The 18,995-nt window shown below is 43.8% G+C and overlaps 1 protein-coding gene across 6 annotated transcripts in view; it reads left to right on the top strand.

Moving 5' to 3' along the window:
• Window positions 1-2,487: 2,487 nt before the first annotated feature.
• Window positions 2,488-18,995, top strand: part of UBE3D (ubiquitin protein ligase E3D) — a 155,840-nt gene continuing 139,332 nt past the window's right edge. Inside the window, exons 1-4 of one of the 6 annotated variants that reach the window (XM_043439539.1) lie at window positions 2,539-2,667; window positions 8,546-8,764; window positions 11,808-12,004; window positions 15,852-15,942. In XM_043439539.1, coding sequence (XP_043295474.1) covers window positions 8,739-8,764; window positions 11,808-12,004; window positions 15,852-15,942 — 314 coding nt within the window. In that variant the 5' untranslated portion in view covers window positions 2,539-2,667; window positions 8,546-8,738. Of the gene's footprint in view, window positions 2,668-8,545; window positions 8,765-11,807; window positions 12,005-15,851; window positions 15,943-18,995 lie in introns of all 6 variants that reach the window. The other 5 variants (XM_043439538.1, XM_043439540.1, XM_043439541.1 and 2 more) reach the window with 5 other exon arrangements.

The raw sequence follows: 18,995 nt of genomic DNA, 5'->3' as shown, positions 1-18,995 counted from the left end.
GGTCACCTGGCTCCATTTGGAATGTCTGAATACAGATACTAAAATTTTTAATGCATTTTTTTCTTTAATGGTTAAAGTAGATGTATGATGCCTTTCTTTTTTTTTTTTTTTTTTTGGCTGTACCAGGCAGCACTTGGGATCTTAGTTCCCTGACCAGGGATTGAACCCGTGCTTACCGCAGTGGAAGCATGACTGGGCCGTCAGGGATATCTCCAGTGCATATTTAACAGGCCACAAGTAAGCTGTTTTGGTTAGCCTAAAGTTCCAGTTAAATCATGTATAAGCCACCTTGTTTCTTAATATGTGACATTTTCTTCCATCAAAACCATCATCTTTTGTCACCATTGAGATGAAATAGCAGTAATCTTCTTTTAACTGTTCTGTTACCTTCATCCATGATTTTGAATTATTCTGATGGATACAGGAATTTGTGAGGCAAAACAATAAACTTTATTAACTCCAAATATGGATTTTAGTAAAAAAGTCTTAAAATAGTATCTTAAGGGATATGATGGAGAAGGCAATGGCAACCCACTCCAGAGTTCTTGCCTGGAGAATCCCAGGGATGGGGGAGCCCGGTGGGCTGCCATCTATGGGCTTCCCTGGTAGCTCAACTGGTAAAGAATCCGCCTGCAATGCAGGAGACCCTAGTTCAATTCCTGGGTCAGGAAGATCCCCTGGAGAACGGATAGGCTACCTTAGTGGCTCAGGTGGTAAAGAATCCACTCGTAATGTGGGAGCCCAGGGTTCGATGCCTGGGTTGGGAAGATCCCCTGGAGGAGGGCATGGCAACCTAGTCCAGTATTCTTGCCTGGAGAATCCCCATGGATAGAGGTGTCTGGTGGGCTACAGTCGATGGGGTCCCAAAGAGTGGGACGCGACTAAGCACAGCACATATTATGTTAATGCTTCTGTGTGTGTGTGTGTGTGTGTGTGTGTGTGTGTGTGTGTGTGTGTGTATGGGGCTTCGCTTCCTGGGTGCTGCTGCTGCTGCTGCTAAGTCGCTTCAGTCGTGTCCGACTCTGTGCGACCCCATAGACAGCAGCCCACCAGGCTCCCCCATCCCTGGGATTCTCTAGGCAAGAGAACACTGGAGTGGGTTGCCATTTCCTTCTCCTCCCGGGTGGCTTAGTGGTAAAGAATCCTCCTGCAATACAGAAGACGCTGGAGACGCCATGCGTTGGATCCCTAGTTCAGGAAGACCCCCTGGAGGAGAGCGTGGCAACCCAATCCAGTATTCTTGTCTTGGAGAATCCCATGGACAGAGGAGGCTGGCGGGCTACACTCCATAGGGTCACACAGAGCTGGACATGACTTAAGCCACTGAGCACGCACACATGCATATCTATTTCGTGGGGTGGCAAAGAGTCGGACATGACTGAACCACTAACACACGCACACACATATATATGCTATCTTATTTCTGATGATATACACTACACGTGTAAAACAGATAGCTAGTGGGAAGAGGCTGTATGGCACAGGGAGCTCGGCTCAGTTCTCTGTTATGACCGAGAGGGGTAGGATTGGGGGGAGACTCAAGAGGGAGGGGAGATATATATATATATATATATATATACACATACATAGATATACATATATATAGATACGTATGATATATAGATATCATAATATATAGGTATACATATATAGATATATATGTATATGTATGTATATTTGTATACATATATAGCCACACATATATGTATATGTATGTGTATGTATATACATATACATACACACACATATAGCTGATTCAGATTGTTGTTCAGCAGAAACTGACACAACGTTATAAAGTAATTATACTCCAATCAAGAAAATAAAACAGCAGAAACAAAAAACAGGTTATTTGTTATTATGCATAATAATAATTATTATGGAAATAATAATCCTGTGCCTCATGATACCGAACTTAAGCACACTCTCTTAGGCATAGACAACAGAGAACGTCTCACATTTTTGCAACCCTTTTCATTCTGGAGCCATCTGGTCTAAACTGGGAAGCTGCAGCTAAGTCAGTCCTGGACATTTGTTGCCTCAAGACAGAGGAGAACTATCAAACACAGACCAGGATTTATGAAAACAGAACCAAAAACCAAAGAGACTTTAGTTCATTAAAATAAAAACAAAGCCAAGATAAAGTGTGCTTGGAGTGGGGAATTGGGCTCTAGACCCTGCTGGGGATAAATGCTTGCCTATACAGACCCCTCTCGTCCAGTCTCATCTCTCCCCAAGCTACCCAAAGCATGTTCTGGGGTCCGGCTTTGAAGGTCATTTCCAGGGAGCCTGGTGCATCAAGTCGCGCCCTTAAGAAGCGGAGTGGGAGAACGGTTTGGCTTCCCCGTGCCCACCTTTCCCTGAGTTCTGACGGAAAGGCCGGCTTTGGAAGCGCTCGCGCTCCCTGATGGAATCCTCGCGGCGGCGCGCTCTCCGCCCGGCAGGTGGCGCTGTGGGCTGGCGGGCACCCGAGCTCCGGGTCCTGGAGGCCCGCGCCGCCGCCACCGCCGCCGCGGTTCCTGCTCGAGCCGCACGTGCAGCCGCTTTCCGGCCCCGGTGGCCGGGTCTCCAGAGCTCCGGGCTGAGCGTCCGCATGGCGGCGGTTGCGGCGGAGGCGCGCGTGTTCCTGGAGGTGCGGAGACGGCTGCAGAGCGCGCTGCTGATCCTGGGGTAAGGCGGGCGGTGGAGTCTGGGCTCCCAGGCGCAGCCGAGCTCGCTTTGCCGCCGCCCCGGCCGGCTCCGCCTCCCTCAGAAGGATAGGGTTTTGAATTTCTTTTTTTCCACTTGCTTAGAGCGAGCCTCTGGGTTCCTCAAAGTGGAGTAGCCTCTCCACACATGCACACCGCTCGCCCCCGGTTCCCCACCCAGCCTCACTTTCTTCCCGGCTGGCGATCTCGGCATCACCCGGGGGCTTTCTAGAAATGCATGGTCTCAACCCCACAGCAGACCTGCTGAACGGAAACTTCACGATTCCCACATTCAGATGCACATTAAAGTTTGAGGATCCCTAATGTGCAACACTTTTGACAGTGCCCCGTGCTTCCAGCAAAACAATGAAAAAAATACGTTGCCCCTTCGGGATCCTCGTTATCTGTTGTAATATGAGAATTTCCTGTTTTGTTAATATGCTCCTTTTGTTGTTTTGGTTTCTGCACAAGCTGTTCTCTATGCACAGGAACGCACGCACCCGTTCAATAAATGTGTGTTCAGTGAACAGCTAGAAAAGGTTGCAGGCTTCTTATTGGAGCTCTTTCTTTCATATTCGTAGTTCCAAGGAGAAATCTGCAAAGGTTTAACTTGCTGTTCATTACACAGACAAAAAACTTTCAGGAAAAGTGTTCTTTTTTGTTTGGTGGTGTATGGTACCTCGACTGTTCCCTTGTGACCACTGTTTCAAGTAGAGTGAGTTAGATGTTAAAATCCTGAAAAATTTATTGCACAGAATCACTCTGAAGGTAAACTGCACTCTGATGCTTAGCCTTCTCTTTTCCTGAAACCAGCCAGGTACCTGGTGTAGTGATTTTGGATTTGGCAGAACTTGATTCAATCCTAACTTCTTCACCAGAGTACAATCCCTTAATTTGATTTTTTTCTATTATAAAATAGGGATTCTTTCTTTCTCTCTTTCTGCTGTGTGTCTTCCCTCTCCCTTTCTCAAATCACAAGTTCAAATAAGTGCTTCATGTCCAATTCAAATACACCTTGTGAAGTTATTCTGAGCCCAAAACCTTAGGCAAAACGAAACAAGACAACATCCTTACTTCCCCTCATCAAAGGAGCCCTTCATGATTCCCCTGGATAACGCTCCCTTCTTTAAGCTAGTTAAGAAACCTAACTTTGCTGGACTCCTGCTTTGTCCCTGGTGGTCTTTAGCTGTTGAGCTTTATCACCAGTCAATTGCCCCAACCCAAAAAGTAACCACTATTCTAAATTCATTCAGGAAAGATCAGTTTGCCATTTCTTGACTCATACATAAATGGATTCATATAGTATGTACTTGTTTGTTTCTGGTTTCTTTTTTCTACTGTGTTTCTGAGATTCATGTTTCATCTATTAATATGTTATCACATGTATCAATAGTCCATTGTTTTTCCTGCCAAGTAGTTTTCCACTGTATGAATATATGACAATTTATTATCCATTCTTCTATTGCTGGATATTTTGTGTGTTTCTAAAGCCAGCTTACTATGAATAAAACTTTTACATTGTTGTATTTGTGCTGGGTCATAAGGTACGTGTTCAGCCGTGTCTGACTCTTTGTGGCCCCATTGATTGTAGCCCACCAGGCCCTTCTGCCCATGGAGCTTTCCAGGCAGGAATACTGGAGCGGGTTGCCATTTCCTACTCCAGGAAATCTTCCTGACCCAGGGATCAAATCCACATCTCTTGTGTCTCCTGCATTGGCAGGCAGATTGTTTATAACTAGCACCATCTAGATGGCTTTACTTAATGGGAAACTGTTCTCCAAAGCTGTTTATACCAGTTTATACTCTAACCAGAAAAAAAATGAATTCCAACAAATTTACTTTCTTGTCTGCATTTAGTGTTGTCAGTTTTAGATTTTAGCTATTCTAGTGGATTAGAGTAGTATCTCATTGTCATTTTAATTTGTATTTCCTTGATTAATAATATTGGGCACCTTTTCATTTGCTTTTTGGTCATTCATATATGTTTTGTTGTCAAGTGTCTTCTAATGTCAGGTTGTCTTATTGTTGAATTTAAAGAGTTCTTTGTATAGTCTGGAAACAAGATCTTTTTCATTTGTGCCTGTGAGTATGAGAATATTCTCTCCCTGTCTGTAACTTTTCTTTTAATTTTCTCCATAGTGTCTTTTGATGAACAGAAAGTCCTAATTATGATGAAGTCCAGTTTACTGCATCTTTTTTTCTTTAATGATTAGTGTTTTTTGTGTCTTGAGAAATCTTTGCCTACCTCCAAGTCATAAGACTTTTTCCTGTGTCTGTTTTGTAGGAATTACGTTATTTTACCTTTTACATTTAGGTCAGTGATCACGTCAAATTAATTTTTGCATTTGACATCAGGTAGGTGTCAAAGTTTCTTTTTTTTTAAGGCTATCTCCAGTTGTTCCATCACTATTAATTAAATGGCTGTCATTTTTTTCATTAAAATAACTCAGTATCTTTGTCAGAAATCAGCCGACTACACTGTTTTCATGTTATGTCTTTTTTATCCTTTTACTCTCAACCTGTGTCTTTATATGTAAAATTTTAAAAACTAGTACTAAGTGGAATTTAAAAAAATTCCACTATGACAATCTCTTTATTTTTATTGGAATTTTTAACCTATTTACAGTTAGTGTAAATGATATGATTTTTATTCTTTTCCAAATCCTAAAAGAAATGTTTCTAGCATCTCATCATCAGGTGTGATAATTTTGACTTTTTGGAAGTCTGTTTGGTACATTGCATAGTTCCTTTCTAGTCCTACTTCACTCAAGGTTTTCATCATGAATAGATATTGTGTTTTCTATAATGATTTCTGCATGTGATGGTCATATTTTTTCCCCTTTATTCTTTACATCTATGAATTGCATTAGAAAAATCTATTTATGTTAAACCATCTTAGCATTCCTGGGATAAACCTTGGCCATTCATTCATTAAATCCACAGATGTTTACAGAGTTCCTATTCTAGGGCCCAACCTAAGATTCTAGGTGCGAGGTATACAGCTAGATGAAAATACAGCAAAGATGAAAGTATTTGCTCTCAATGAGCTTACAGTCTAATGGTGGCAAGAGGTGGGCCAAAAACACACAAATAAACACACAAGGCTTTAGAAAAAGTAAAACAGAAAAAGGGATAGAGAAAAAAAATTCCAACCCTTTATTCCAAATGAAAAACTAACGTTGGAGCAATAAACTGAAAGGGGTGATGTTTGGAACTGTATGATACCCAGTGAGAGACTGTCATCCTCTGAGAGAACAGAAATAGGAAGGAGTTCAGAGAGATGTGGGTGGGCCAGTGGAGCACACAGTAAAGGCTCTCTCCAGGAAATGGAAATGACCACCAGGAAATGACCTACTCTCCAGGAAAACCAACCAAACAAACAAAAATCCTTCCTGATCTGCAGCGTTTATTGATTCCTGAGGTGTAAATACTTTCACCATAGATGATGTCAAACTACCAAAGTAAGGTCAGTAGTTTGCGTAATACCTGGAATTTTAACAACTGGCTCTAGTATATCACTGGGTCTTGGAGACCATTGAAAGGACCCTAGCTTGGACTCAGTGAGATGTGAAGTCATTAGATAGTTTCAAACAGTTTCTGGAAAAACACAAGAGAATAGTGACAAAAGCCTCACATGTAAAAAGTGCGGGCAATTAGGGTCTCAAAAACTTTGTTTTGAAACAGTCGTGAACTTGAGGGTAAGTTGCTGTCACTCTTGAATATTTCTTTACTCTGAATTTTCCTACAAATGAGAACATTCTCCTATACAACCAGGATGCAACTCTCAAAACTGGGAAATGTGTTACTGCTGTATTATACTCTGACCTTATTCAGGTGTTTCCAGTTGTCTACTTAATATCCGTCATAGCGAAGGAATCCAGTTCAGAGTGATGCACTGCATTCTCATGTTTTCTTCATCTCTTTCCGTCTAGAAGAGGTCCTTGGTTTTCCTTGACTCTAATGATACTGACAGCTTTGAAGATTCCAGCCCAGTTATTTTGTAGAATATCCCTCCATTTGGTTTTGTCTTATGTTTTCTCAAGATTAGGTTCAGGTTATACATCTTTGGCAGGAATATCACAAAATTGATGCTGTGTTCTCATTGCATCCTATCAGGTGGCACATGATTTTGATTTGTTCAATTAAAGTTCATGTTAACTTTGAGAGCTTAAATGAGGTGGTATCTGCCAGGCTTCTTCACCATAAATTACCCTTTTTCTTTTCATTATCAATAAGTATTCAGTGGAGAGCTTCTCTGAGAGTATGGAAGTGCCCTGTTCCTCATCACGCTTTTATTTTATTCATTGATTGATGGATTGATTATTAGTTGAAGTATAGTCACTGATTTACTTACACCCATATCAGTATGTACCTATAATTCTGTTTCATTTAGTGGGTTACTTTTTTTCTCAAATTACAGCCAGATGTGGTCAGGGAAGTCCCTTCAAGATGATTTCTGTTTCTTTGCTTGTTGTTTTTATATTCTTTGATTTCTTCTTTACTTAGTTGCACAGTAAGATATTCCAGGCTCAGGCTCATCTCGTTCTTTTCTTGCCCCAACCTTGGATGTAGTTATTTTTTCCAAGGAATGCTGTTTTGTTTCTTTCTTTTTTTTTTTCATTTGCTTTTAAGTGGAAAATGACCTTTAGAAACCAAGATCTGGGTACAGAGTGTGCGCATTACTATTGGAGTGTCACTTCTCTAGTAGACAGAACTAGTCTGTGTATGGCATATGTATCATGTATATGTGTGTTTGTAAATATATCATAATACACCTATATTTATTAACTTTACTTATTACATTGGTGCAAATGTGATTTTGGTTTTGGACAATGAATTTTATATCAAGTTGCTCAGTAGTGTCCGATTCTTTGTGACCCCATGGACTATATGGTCCATGGAATTCTCCAGGCCAGAATACTGGAGTGGGTAGCCATTCTCTTCTCCAGGGGATCTTCTCAACCAAGGGATCAAAGCCAGGTCTCCTGCATTGCAGGCAGACCCTTTACCAGCTGAGCCACGAGGGAAGCCCAAGAATACTGGAGTGGGTAGCATTTTCCTTCTCCAGTGGATCTTCCTGACCCAGGAATCAAACCAGGGACTCCTGCATTGCAGGTGGATTCTTTACCAGCTGAACGACCAGGGAAACCCTATAACTAGGCTCAAGCACATATTGATTAATCAAAATAGGAATCACTACAATCAATACACTTTTGCCAATGAGAAATAAGTTTGTTTATTCCTGTAGCATAAGAATCTGTGCTTGGGGATTGAACACACTCTTGGAAAGCATTTTCTGCCTCCTGCTCGTTGTGGAAGCATTTGCCCTGCAAAAAGTTGTTGAGATGCTTGAAGAAGTGGTAGTTGGTGTTGGCAAGAGCCTGCACGAATATGGAAGATGAGGCAAAACTTCGAAGACCAATCCGTTCAACTTTTGAAGTGTTGATTGTGCGATATGCAGTCAGGCCTTGTTGTGGAGAAGAATGGGGCCCTTTCTGCTGACCACTCCCTTTTACAGGCATCACATCAGTTTGCTGAGCAGAGTTCTCAGATGTAATGGTTTCACCAGGACTCAGAAAGCTGTAGTGGCTCAAACAGGCAGCAGACCACCAAACAGTGGTGACCAGTACCTTTTTTTAGTGCATGTTTGGCTTTGGGAAGTGCTTTGTAGCTTCTCCATCCAGCCATTGAGCTGGTCATCACCAGTTGTCGTATAAGATCCATTTTTTTGTTGCATGTCACAATCCGATGGAGAAATGGTTCATTGTTGTGTAGAATAAGACGATACTTCAAAACGATGATTTTTTGATGTTTGGTCAGCTCGTGAGGCACCCACTTATTGAGCTTTTTCACCTTTCCAGTTCGCTTCAAATGCCGAACGACTGTAGAATGGCTGATGTTGAGTTGTTCAGCAACTTCTCCTGAGGTTGTAAGAGGATCGATTTCGATGATGCTCTCAGCTGGTTGTTGTCAACTTCTGATGTCCAGCCACTGCGCTCCTCGTCTTCAAGGCTCGTCTCCTTTGCAAAACTTCTTGAACCACCAGTACACTGCATGATCATGAGCAGTTCCTGGGCCAAGTGTGTTTTTGATGTTGCAAGTTGTTTCCACTGCTTTACAACCCATTTTGAACTCAAATAAGAAAATCGCTGGAATTTGCTTTTTCTCTAGCATCATTTCCATAGTCTGATATAAATGTAAAATAAATAGCAAGTAGTAAATCATTGGCAAAAAAAAAAAAATAGAGAAATGTGCGTTAAAATGATATATAACAATCACATTTATTTAGAATGTAATCCAATATCAAATAGCAAATTTTAGCACTGCAACAATGCAGGTACTTTTGCACTAACCTAAATATGCATTGGAAATCATGACTTCACCCAAGTATTGCAGATTCTAGTCTACTGCCATAGGCTCCACTGTGGTTTTCTCCCTTCCCCTCTTTGTCCTCCCACAGCGCGAATCCTGGCTTCCACCATCCTCGTCCCATGTATTAGTATACTCGGCCAGTTTCACCCTGGGCAGCGAGTTTTCCATTGGCACTCTTTGTTGACATCCACCTCATCTGCTTGGCTCTGAGGTTTGGTTCCCTCAGAATTCATATGCTGAAGCCCTAAATCCCAATGCCAGGGTATTAGGAGATGGGGCCTGTGGGAGATAATTAGTTTTCAATGAGGTCATGAGGGTGGAGCCGCTATGAGGGGATTCATATCCTTAGAGGAAGACACAGAGCTTCCTATCCCTGCCAGATGAGGAGACAGAAGGCCAAGACAGCGGACTCTGTCAGCTTCTCGATCTTGAACTTCCCAGACTCTGGAACTGTAAGAAATAAATGCTGTTTAAGCTGTCCATTCTGTGGTGTGTTGTTATGGCCACCTGAGCAGACTAAGATGGGCTCGGAATCTCCACGGTGAGACGGGGCACCCTTGCCAGGCGGCCCTCCTGGCCGCTGCTCTCCTCCTCCTGCTGGGTTTCTCACATCTGCCCCAGGCCGCCGTGCTGCTCCCACCCTTGTGAAGATGCCCACCTTTCTCTGCCCTCTGTAACTGAATTTTTCAGGAAAGGGAGGGGGGACCAGAGACCTGGGAACCTGGTGGTTTCCTCTGAGACACTTCCAAGTGCCGACTGCACGGTCCAACTTGAAAGTCACTGAGGTAACCAATTGGACAAATTGTGTCTACAGAGCCGTGGTTGGCAAACATGGCCCATGAGCCAGGTCTAATCAATGGCCTGTTTTGGAACAGCCTGTGAGCTAAGAATGGATTTTATGTTTTTTTTAAGGGTTGTTAAGAAAAAAAAAGTAGACTGTGCCTCAGAGACCATGTATGATCTATAAAACCTGAATATTCACCATCTGGCCTTTAATATAGAAAGTTTTCTGACATCTGCTTTAGAGGATTATTATTTCTTAAACATCATTTCTGAAGACTAGACTTTTGACTAAGTTTGAGATTGTCTTCCCTGGAAAAGACTCAGTTTTTTGTTTTTGGGTTTTTTTTAAAAATAATTTCTTTTTAAATTTCTTTTTAAAATTCTTGACCTCGCCAAGCAGAGTGCAGGATCTGACTAGGGAACGGACCCTCGCCCTTGGCAGCAAAAGCTCAGAGTCCTAACCACTGGACTGCCAGGGAATTCCCAAGACTCCAGTTCTTGATTCTGTATTGCCAACTAAGCACAGGTCCACATGCTTTGAAAAGGAACTAGCCATAAAATAACCTTACACTTTTCCAAGGCAAAATGGGAAGCCTGGCCAAGATTCACACCTGGACACAGGGTGTGACCTCTCTACTTGGATGACGTTCAGGCGGGTGGCTTCTGCTCTTCAGTGACACGGAGCCAATGGCCTGCTGCTGAGCACGTTAGAGGGGATCCCCGTGCTCTGCTCCTCTGGTGCGATGCTAAGTGTATTCCAGCTTCACAGGGGGATCATTTCTGTATGTCTTCATCCCCTTCTGTACTTTTGGTGCCTGGTAGACAGCCGCTGTGTTTTACTCGGTTGACTATACCAAGTGATCTGTGTTTGTAATGGGTTGGATCCTTTCTTGCCTGGTATTCAGATTGTTCTCTTCGTTCGTTTTTTTTTATTTTTAAAATTGACAAGAGTTTTTCTCTCCTGTGCCTTTTGTTTTATGAAATCCTGGCCTCCTTATCAAAATCGCGTACGTCAAATACCAAGGCTTTACCCTAATTTTGTATAAACAACATAAAACATCATTGAAATGCTGGTCTCAGAAACAATATGTCACTGACTCATCCATCCATTATTCACATAACATTTATTTAGTGCTTAGGCTGGGTTAGTCCCTGCCTCTCTCCACTGCTTCCATAGTCCCCTGGGTTTATCATGAATAAGTGCGACGTCATTTTAATGCTCCCTTGATCATTCCTGTTTTTCTTGCCTGTCTCCTCCTTGGGGTGGGGGCAGCGTACAGAGAAAATGCCGTTAGTCGTTGTCCTATTCCCAGTGCCTAGCACATTGTAGAACTCAAAAAAGGGGTGTTGAGTGAGTGAATAAATGTCCAAACCACACTAGGGTCAAGGGAAGGAAAGGTGAATAAGCCAGTGTCTTAGGCAGCCTCGTTGAATTTTCTGGCCAGAAGTACTTTGAAGAACTAGGGAGTGATGTCTTACCGACCAGCATTCCATTGTGCTGGTTCACAGAAGCTGAAGTCGGAGAGACTGGTGAGACAGGAGAGGGGGTGGAAGGAAAGGAAGTGGCCTGCTGTGCAACAGAATGGCTGGGGGCGGCGAGGGGGCGGTGTCCACGCTTCAGTACTGGAGGAAGCCCAGGGCTAGAGGAGAGATTGGCACTCAGGATCATTAGCAAGGGAAAAAAGTGCATGCTTTAAATGCATGGTTAACATTAAAAAAAAAGAAGCGAAAAGAATGAAAAATATGTCTGTGAACTTTAATGTTACATTGACAGAAGTAGGCACTCTGACCTCATTTAATAGATCCGTTTCTTTTATGACAGGTTCACTGCTGTTTTTTTCCTGGGACAGTGACTAGACTCAGGGCCCTGATTGAAGAACAGAGGGCCCCTGGGCCATTTTCGTTTCTTTCATCATCTGCTTTTCATCCGTGTGAAATCGTCTCTCGCCTGTTATTTCTAATTCCCAGGGATTCCGCGGAAGGAGGCCTGCCCATGGATGTTTCGGTAACGCCGTCCTCGCTCCGGATGCAGAGCCCCGGCGGCCGCACGGAGCTCCGGCTGCCGGCAGGGGTCAGCCTCGCGCCGTCCTCCTGCCGCGGGCTGCGGCACGTGCCCGGGGACGGGCTGCACCTGCGGCTGCAGGCGCGGGCCGCGGGCCGCCCGGGTGAGTAGCCTGGCCTTTCGTTCTCTGCATCTGCTTTTTCATTATAAATCAAAGGTGGTTTTCTTTTGTTTGTTTGTTTTTTGAAAAGTTGAACTTTTCCCAAGTGAAGGGATCACGCTCATCAGCTGCATGGAAAGAGCTGAGGGTCCGAAAGATCTGTGTGTTTTTTTGCCAACTCTGCTCATTATTAACTGCATGCAGCTGAACAGGTCACTTTGTTTCTTTCAGGCTTTTTTAAGAGTCTTTTTTTTTTTTCTTTTTCCTAAGAGACTGCATTTTTTAAGAGCAATTTTAGGTTCACAGCACAATGAAGCAGAAGGTACAGAGGTTTTCCCATGTCCTCCCTGCATTGTTTCTTTAACTGTAAAATAACCTGGCTCACAGAGTTGATGGGAAGATGAAATCAGATGGCTAGTGTGCCAGAGGTGGTTGATTTTAAAGCCTTATAGGAAGGCATTCATTCATCCAGCAAATATGAGCTGGTTGATCTAGGTGCTGGGGTATAGAAGTAGATAAGCTAGAAGAGCTCTGCCCTCAGGGGGCTTACATTCTAACGGTGGAGACAGATATGGAACACACAAATTACTTGGATACAGACTTAAGTTCCGTGGGCACAGTAAAGCGGAATAACGGGATAGGGCCTGACTAGGGGCAGATGAGAGTCAGGGAAGGTCACTCTGAGAGTGATGTTTGACCAGAGAACGCAATGATGGGAAGGATCCCATTCATGTAGGGACATTTCCAACTAGAGAGAGCAGGACCTTGGGTTGGCCAAAGAGTTCTTTCAGATTTTTCCAGACGATGTTAGGGGAAAACCCAAGTGAAGTTTTTGGCCAACCCAGTAGAAAGATTCTGAAATGAAGTCTGATGCGTAATTTGACTTTGATTGTTGCTCATGTAGGGACATTTCCAACTAGAGAGAGCAGGACCTTGGGTTGGCCAAAGAGTTCTTTCAGATTTTTCCAGAAGATGTTAGGGGAAAACCCAAGTGAAGTTTTTGGCCAGCCCAGTAGAAAGATTCTGAAATGAAGTCTGATGTGTCATTTGACTTTGATTGTTGTTATACCTGTTAGACTTCCAGTATTCTGTTATTGGCGTATGGTTTCAGTAAGACCGTAGGAATGTTTCTGAAAATAATTTAATGACCTTATTGGTACATTCCCTCTCTCGCCATGTGAGTACTGTGCTTCAGAGGATTGAAAATGATGTAAAAAGGGGAAATGGAGGCTGTAACAAATGGCTGTGATGCTCATTCTCCAAGGAGGATTAAAATTCTTACAGCTGCATTTGGGATTTCTCTGTTGCCTCGTGGATATGAAGCCTTTCATCTGAGCTGCTCAGAGCCCTGAGGCGGAGTCAGCAAGACTGTAACCAAGAGCTCTTTGGGAGATGTCAGGCATTCCTGGAGCCTCTGTCCTGGCTTTTGAAAGGAAAGAGAAGTAGAGGGAGTTTCGCTTCTTTTTCGCTGGAGAATGATTTTTGGTCAAGTCCTGAATGAGTGAGAAATCAGTCTGAGTTGAGCAGGGTTGGTTATAGGAAAGAAATGTCCTGGAGCTGAGGTGGCATAGGATAAACCTGAGAATGACTGTTGGAATAACCATGGAAGGAAGGATGGGCCTTTGAGATGGGACATAGACTAACAGACGCTCTGAGGGTACCTAATGGTGGGCGGGGGAGGGTGATTTCAGGAAAGAGGCCTTGGGAGTCTGACTCCTGTGACATCCTCGCCTTTCTTTAGCGGTAATGAACAGTAACCGCTGCAGGAATCGGGATCACATCTGGACACTGGGGACAGGCAGGCATAAAAGCCAAGGTGGAGTGTTTCCAAATCTGCTGCTGGTTTTCTGGGGCCATGATTTTAGTTCCCATACAGAGGAGGCATGGAAGCCTTCCAGAGACAGAATTAGTTTGTTGCCTATGCATATTCTGTAACAGTTATTAGACAAATAGCAAAACTTGAACTATTTTTTTTTATTTAAATAAGCAAACATTATTGTTTGGTTTTAACTGTCAGACACAGTGAATTGACTACTGTGTGTTGGTTTGCATATTGTTTGGGTCTCCAGTTTCTTTACATTTTTAACACATATTTTGCTTAACCATCTGAAAAGGAAAAACATTCAAAGTCCTGTTCTGCAGTGCATGAAGGGGTATGCAAAATGGACTCCTCAGTGCTTAATTGCTTTAGTGCTTTCCACATAATAGGTGGTGAATAAACCTTTGCTGAACGAATAAAAATCAGATAGGTACAAAATATCAGATAGGTGCATACTATTGTAAATGTAAATCGTAATCTGTGGTAGGAAGCAAACAGTTTTAGCATTCAATCTTATGTTTCAAAATGTTTGCAAAGTAAACTTTTCAACTATAAGAATGCTCTTTTAAGGACTACAGTAGACATATTGTTACACTGTTCTGAACACATGGTTCAGACGTGACCCTTGACCTGGAACTGGCTGCGGTAAAATTTGAGGTAGCATCAGCGTTGGATTCATCCCCAGGCAGCGGTGCTTCCCAGGATGCCCCGGAATCAGAAGGTTCCGACATGATCCTGAGCCTGCATCCTGATGGGTGAGCAGCAGAGGGCAGTGTATCGTTGAAAATTTGTTTATCCATCCTGAAAAGAAAATCTGGGGTGTCTCATTTTCTGCTCAGAGTTAAAGGATACTGTTAGCTTCACCTTAGTGCTACAGGGCAGTCTTAGAAATTAAATAGAAGAATTTTTAACTCTCAAGGCTTAAACTTTCTAGCATAGATGTTTTTAAAAAGATCTTAAGACACAAAGTAACATAACAAAATTCAAATGGCTTGATTCTAATGGATATCACCTCGTTTCTTCAGATTTTTTTTAATCTGATTTTTTAAAATTTATTTTTTATTTTATTTATTTTTGGCTGCGCGGAGTCTTCGCTGTTACATGCAGACTTTCTCTAGTTGCAGCGAGCTGGGTCTACTCTCTAGTTGTGGTGTGTGGGCTTCTCACTGTGGTGTTGCAGAGCACGGAATCTAGGCACACGAGCTCAGTTGCCCCGTGGCATGTGGCATCTTCCCAGACCAGGGATTGAACCCCTGTCCCTTGGGATTCCTAACCATTGGACTTCCAGGGACGCCCCAGACTTTTTTAATAGATATTTTTGTGGATTGGGTTTTTTGTTCTTTGGAGTTTTTTTGGAAATGAAAGTTTCCTTTCTTTGTGAATGAAATAAGAGAAACTAAGGGAACATTCTGTCTTACATTGCTCTTTCATATACTATGGGAAATATTTGTTTTCCCACAGCTTTAATCAGAAATTGAGTTTTGTTCTTGTAAGATGGAACTGTTCTTAGGAGCTGTTTCATTCCCAGAGACCTGCCCAATAAAGACCAATTTCAAGATTGATATTGTTTGTACAGACTGATACGATCCAGACCGGACATCAGCTTTGTTTAAATCGAATTAAATTTAAGAACCCTGTTTACCAGCAGTCTCAGTGATGAAAAACTGTCCCTAAGACTAGCAGAAGAAAGCTGAGGAAGGAGAAGCTGTGTGGAAGAAATAGCTCCTTCTTTCACTTCTTTAGTGTTGGTATTTCTAGAATGAGGGAGATAGCTCGGTGATGTTATATACACAGTTTTTAGGGCAATTCCTAGCTGTGAAACATGTAGCAGAATCTGGTGTTTTTTAAAAAACATTCCCAATATTTGCTTGGCATTGAATCATCAGATAATACTAATTAAATGTGTACTTCTGGGTAGATCATAAACAGTGTTTATTGGTGATAATTTATTGCAGCTATTAAACTCTTTAAGTATGTCAATATATTTACCCCAAACCTCTTAAGACGTGCTGTTTCCTTGATTTCCTCTAGAACTGATTTCAGTGTTTAATCAAAGATCACAAGCCCAAGAATGTTGCACGTTTTATTGCCAGTCCTGTGGTGAAGTCATCATAAGGGACAGGTAAGGAGCACGTTTAGCACTGACTCATTCTGCACCTAGCAGTGACTGTTCTCTTTTTCCATCAGGATTTTTGAAGGAACTGCCAAGAGGGCAGTCTGTGGCCTTCAGATGAGAGCCAGCTCAATGTCACTTTTTGAACCAGAGCAGCCCCCAGACTCCAGCAATCATGGGGCAGCTAGGTCTCCTCCAGCTGACAAAGGGGGACAACAGGTTGCTGGCTTTGAGGGAGGGAACCTTGTCTTGGGTGCAGGAGCCGGTGTAGACCAGCCCCTCTCCTCTGAAATCAGACACGACAGCTATCACACATTGTAGGCGTCATCCTGGTGAATGAACTTTTCCCTATGAAGTGCGTTTTCTAAATAACAGAAGCTTTTGCAGCACGATTTTTTTTTTTACTTGAGCTATTTCTATCAGTGCCTTTCTAAAATCCGTTTCCTATTTCCCTGATTATTAAAACAGTGTATAGAGCACAAATTAACCTTTTCTTGCTGCTTAGACTAATCTTGTAGCCTGTTCTCACGATGTGCACTGATTTCCCCATTGTGTTGGGGAGGGCCCTTTGCTGTACTCTTTGCATTCCCTCGATGTCTCTTTTAATTATTTTTCCATCTTCTCCTCCTCCTGTCGGCCTCCTTATTGCCTGGGCATAAACCATTCTCCCTGAATTTTCTAGTCACTCATAGGCTAGAAAGATGGAGCTACCCTTATTACTGTTAACAGTACTATAAAGGAAGAATTCAGAGTTCTTTGTTAGTGTTTCCTTAGAAACTTAGATGGCAGTGGACGCCTACCCATACCTGAGACCCACTCCTGCTCTGGCATTTGGGGTCTTGGTGGAGGGAAGACACCAGTCCTCTCTCTCCCTGTTTCCCGGCAGGTGGCCAGTCCCTGGGTACTGACGCTGCTTCGTTCTCCCTACCCCTCCAACTTTCTCCGCTTCTTAGTCAAGGCCACTGTCCTCTCACCAAAGAGCACTTCCTGCCCGCTCCTTATCTGCTCAGCCTGACTCTGGGCTCACCCGCCTCTGATCAGGTCTAGTCCCCTGAGTCCCCATTCAGACCCTCCCAAGCCTCCCACTTCTTCCAGGACAGACTCCGCCAGCCCTCAGCACGCCACGCTGGGTGCTGGAGGAGCTGCATCCTGTGCACCGCCGCACCTCCTGTTTCAATCTCCTTCCCCCACCCGCTTCCTCCCTCACCCCCGAAACCACACACCGTTATTTATATACGTGCATGCAGAGCCCTGGTGATGGGCTCGCAGCCCCACAGTCTTTTCACAGGCAGTCCTTAATGAAACTTATACATCCTCTCTGGGAACATGCCCTGTGTCCCCATCTCCCTCTGCTTAGCTTCTCTATAGACTCAGCATATTCATCAGACTGAATATTCATTGGAAGGACTGATGCTGAAGCTGAAACTCCAATACTTTGGCCACCTGATGGGAAGAACTGACTCTTTTGAAAAGACCCCGATGCTGGGAAAGATTGAGGGCGGGAGGAGAAGGGGACGACAGGGGATGAGATGGTTGGATGGCATCACCGACTCAATGGACATGAGTTTGAGTAAACTCCAGGGGTTGGCGATGGACAGGGAGGCCTGGCGTGTTGCCGTCCATGGGGTCGCAAAGAGTCAGACCCGACTGAGTGACTGAAGCGAACTGAGACTCAGCAGACCAAGCATCTCCTGCCTGGAGCCTCCCCTGAACCCTAGGTTGGTCTGTGTGCCTGTTGGAGGTTTATCTGTTGTCTTCCCAATTAAACTGTAGGCTTTGGGTGTGAACAGTCTTACTCACATCCCTCCCCACTCCTGTTGTGAGTGCAGTGTGGTGTAGCAGAGACCCGGAAGCCAGACCGTCTGGGTTTGCGCCCACCATTTACTAGCTGTGATCCTGGGGAAGTTACTTGACCACACTGCCTTCTTCTTTTTTTTTTTTTTTTTTTGGTATTATTGTTACAAAAATCTAGATAACAGTAAGAGTTACCTCCTTAGGGTTTGGGGAGGATCGAGTGAGTTTAACTGGGAGGCTTTCAGGATGTGACAGCTCCTGCTGTCATTCTTTCCCTCGCCGCCATCTGCATCGTCCCCACCTGCAGCACAGGCTCAGTGCGTTCTCTGGACATTCTTACCGGTTCGAATGAAGTGAATGTCAGGGTGCTCATCCTGGCCTTCCATCAGTCTCTCTCACTTGCTCTCTGGTCCTGGGTAGATAAGATCAGGGCGGGTCATGCTAGTGTAAACAGGGTCCTGAGCAGAGCACAGCCCGAGTGGCGATCTTGGGGAAGCCAGGGGCCTGCTCTGAACCTGCAGAGGAGGGAGACGTCCTCAGATTTCCCACAGCCGAGGTGGCTGCGGAGCGTGCTGTCGGGGACACGCCCGCTTGACCCTGGAAGGTCCGGAGGATTCCAGGTTACCCTGGTGTTTAACCAGGAAAGTTTTCCTCCTCTCAATCTTTTTCCGGCTTCAGTTTAACCGTCACTCACAGTCTCTGGCACGTGTGTGCCTCTACGACAGTGACAGGCCTGGGAGTTGCCGAGGAGCAGGTTCCCCAGAGGGTTAGTGCTTCCTGGCTGCCCGTCTTAAAGGACTAAGTTCGTCTTATTTTTTTTTTTTTTTTTAATTTTTTTTTTTTTTTTTATTAGTTGGAGGCTAATTACTTCACAACATTTCAGTGGGTTTTGTCATACATTGATATGAATCAGCCATGGATTTACACGTATTCCCCATCCCGATTCCCCCTCCCACCTCCCTCTCCACCCGATTCCTCTGGGTCTTCCCAGTGCACCAGGCCCGAGCACTTGTCTCATGCATCCCACCTGGGCTGGTGATCTGTTTCACCATAGATAGTATACATGCTGTTCTTTTGAAATATCCCACCCTCACATTCTCCCACAGAGTTCAAAAGTCTGTTCTGTATTTCTGTGTCTCTTTTTCTGTTTTGCATATAGGGTTATCGTTACCATCTTTCTAAATTCCATATATATGTGTTAGTATGCTGTAATGTTCTTTATCTTTCTGGCAAGTTCGTTCATTGTTGGCTGATACTGCGTCTTCCAT

Source organism: Cervus canadensis, chromosome 20 (genome assembly GCF_019320065.1).
Source record: "Cervus canadensis isolate Bull #8, Minnesota chromosome 20, ASM1932006v1, whole genome shotgun sequence".
Lineage (NCBI taxonomy): Eukaryota > Metazoa > Chordata > Mammalia > Artiodactyla > Cervidae > Cervus > Cervus canadensis.
The sequence above is the reverse complement of the archived record's forward strand: the minus strand, read 5'-3'. Positions and strand labels throughout refer to the sequence as shown.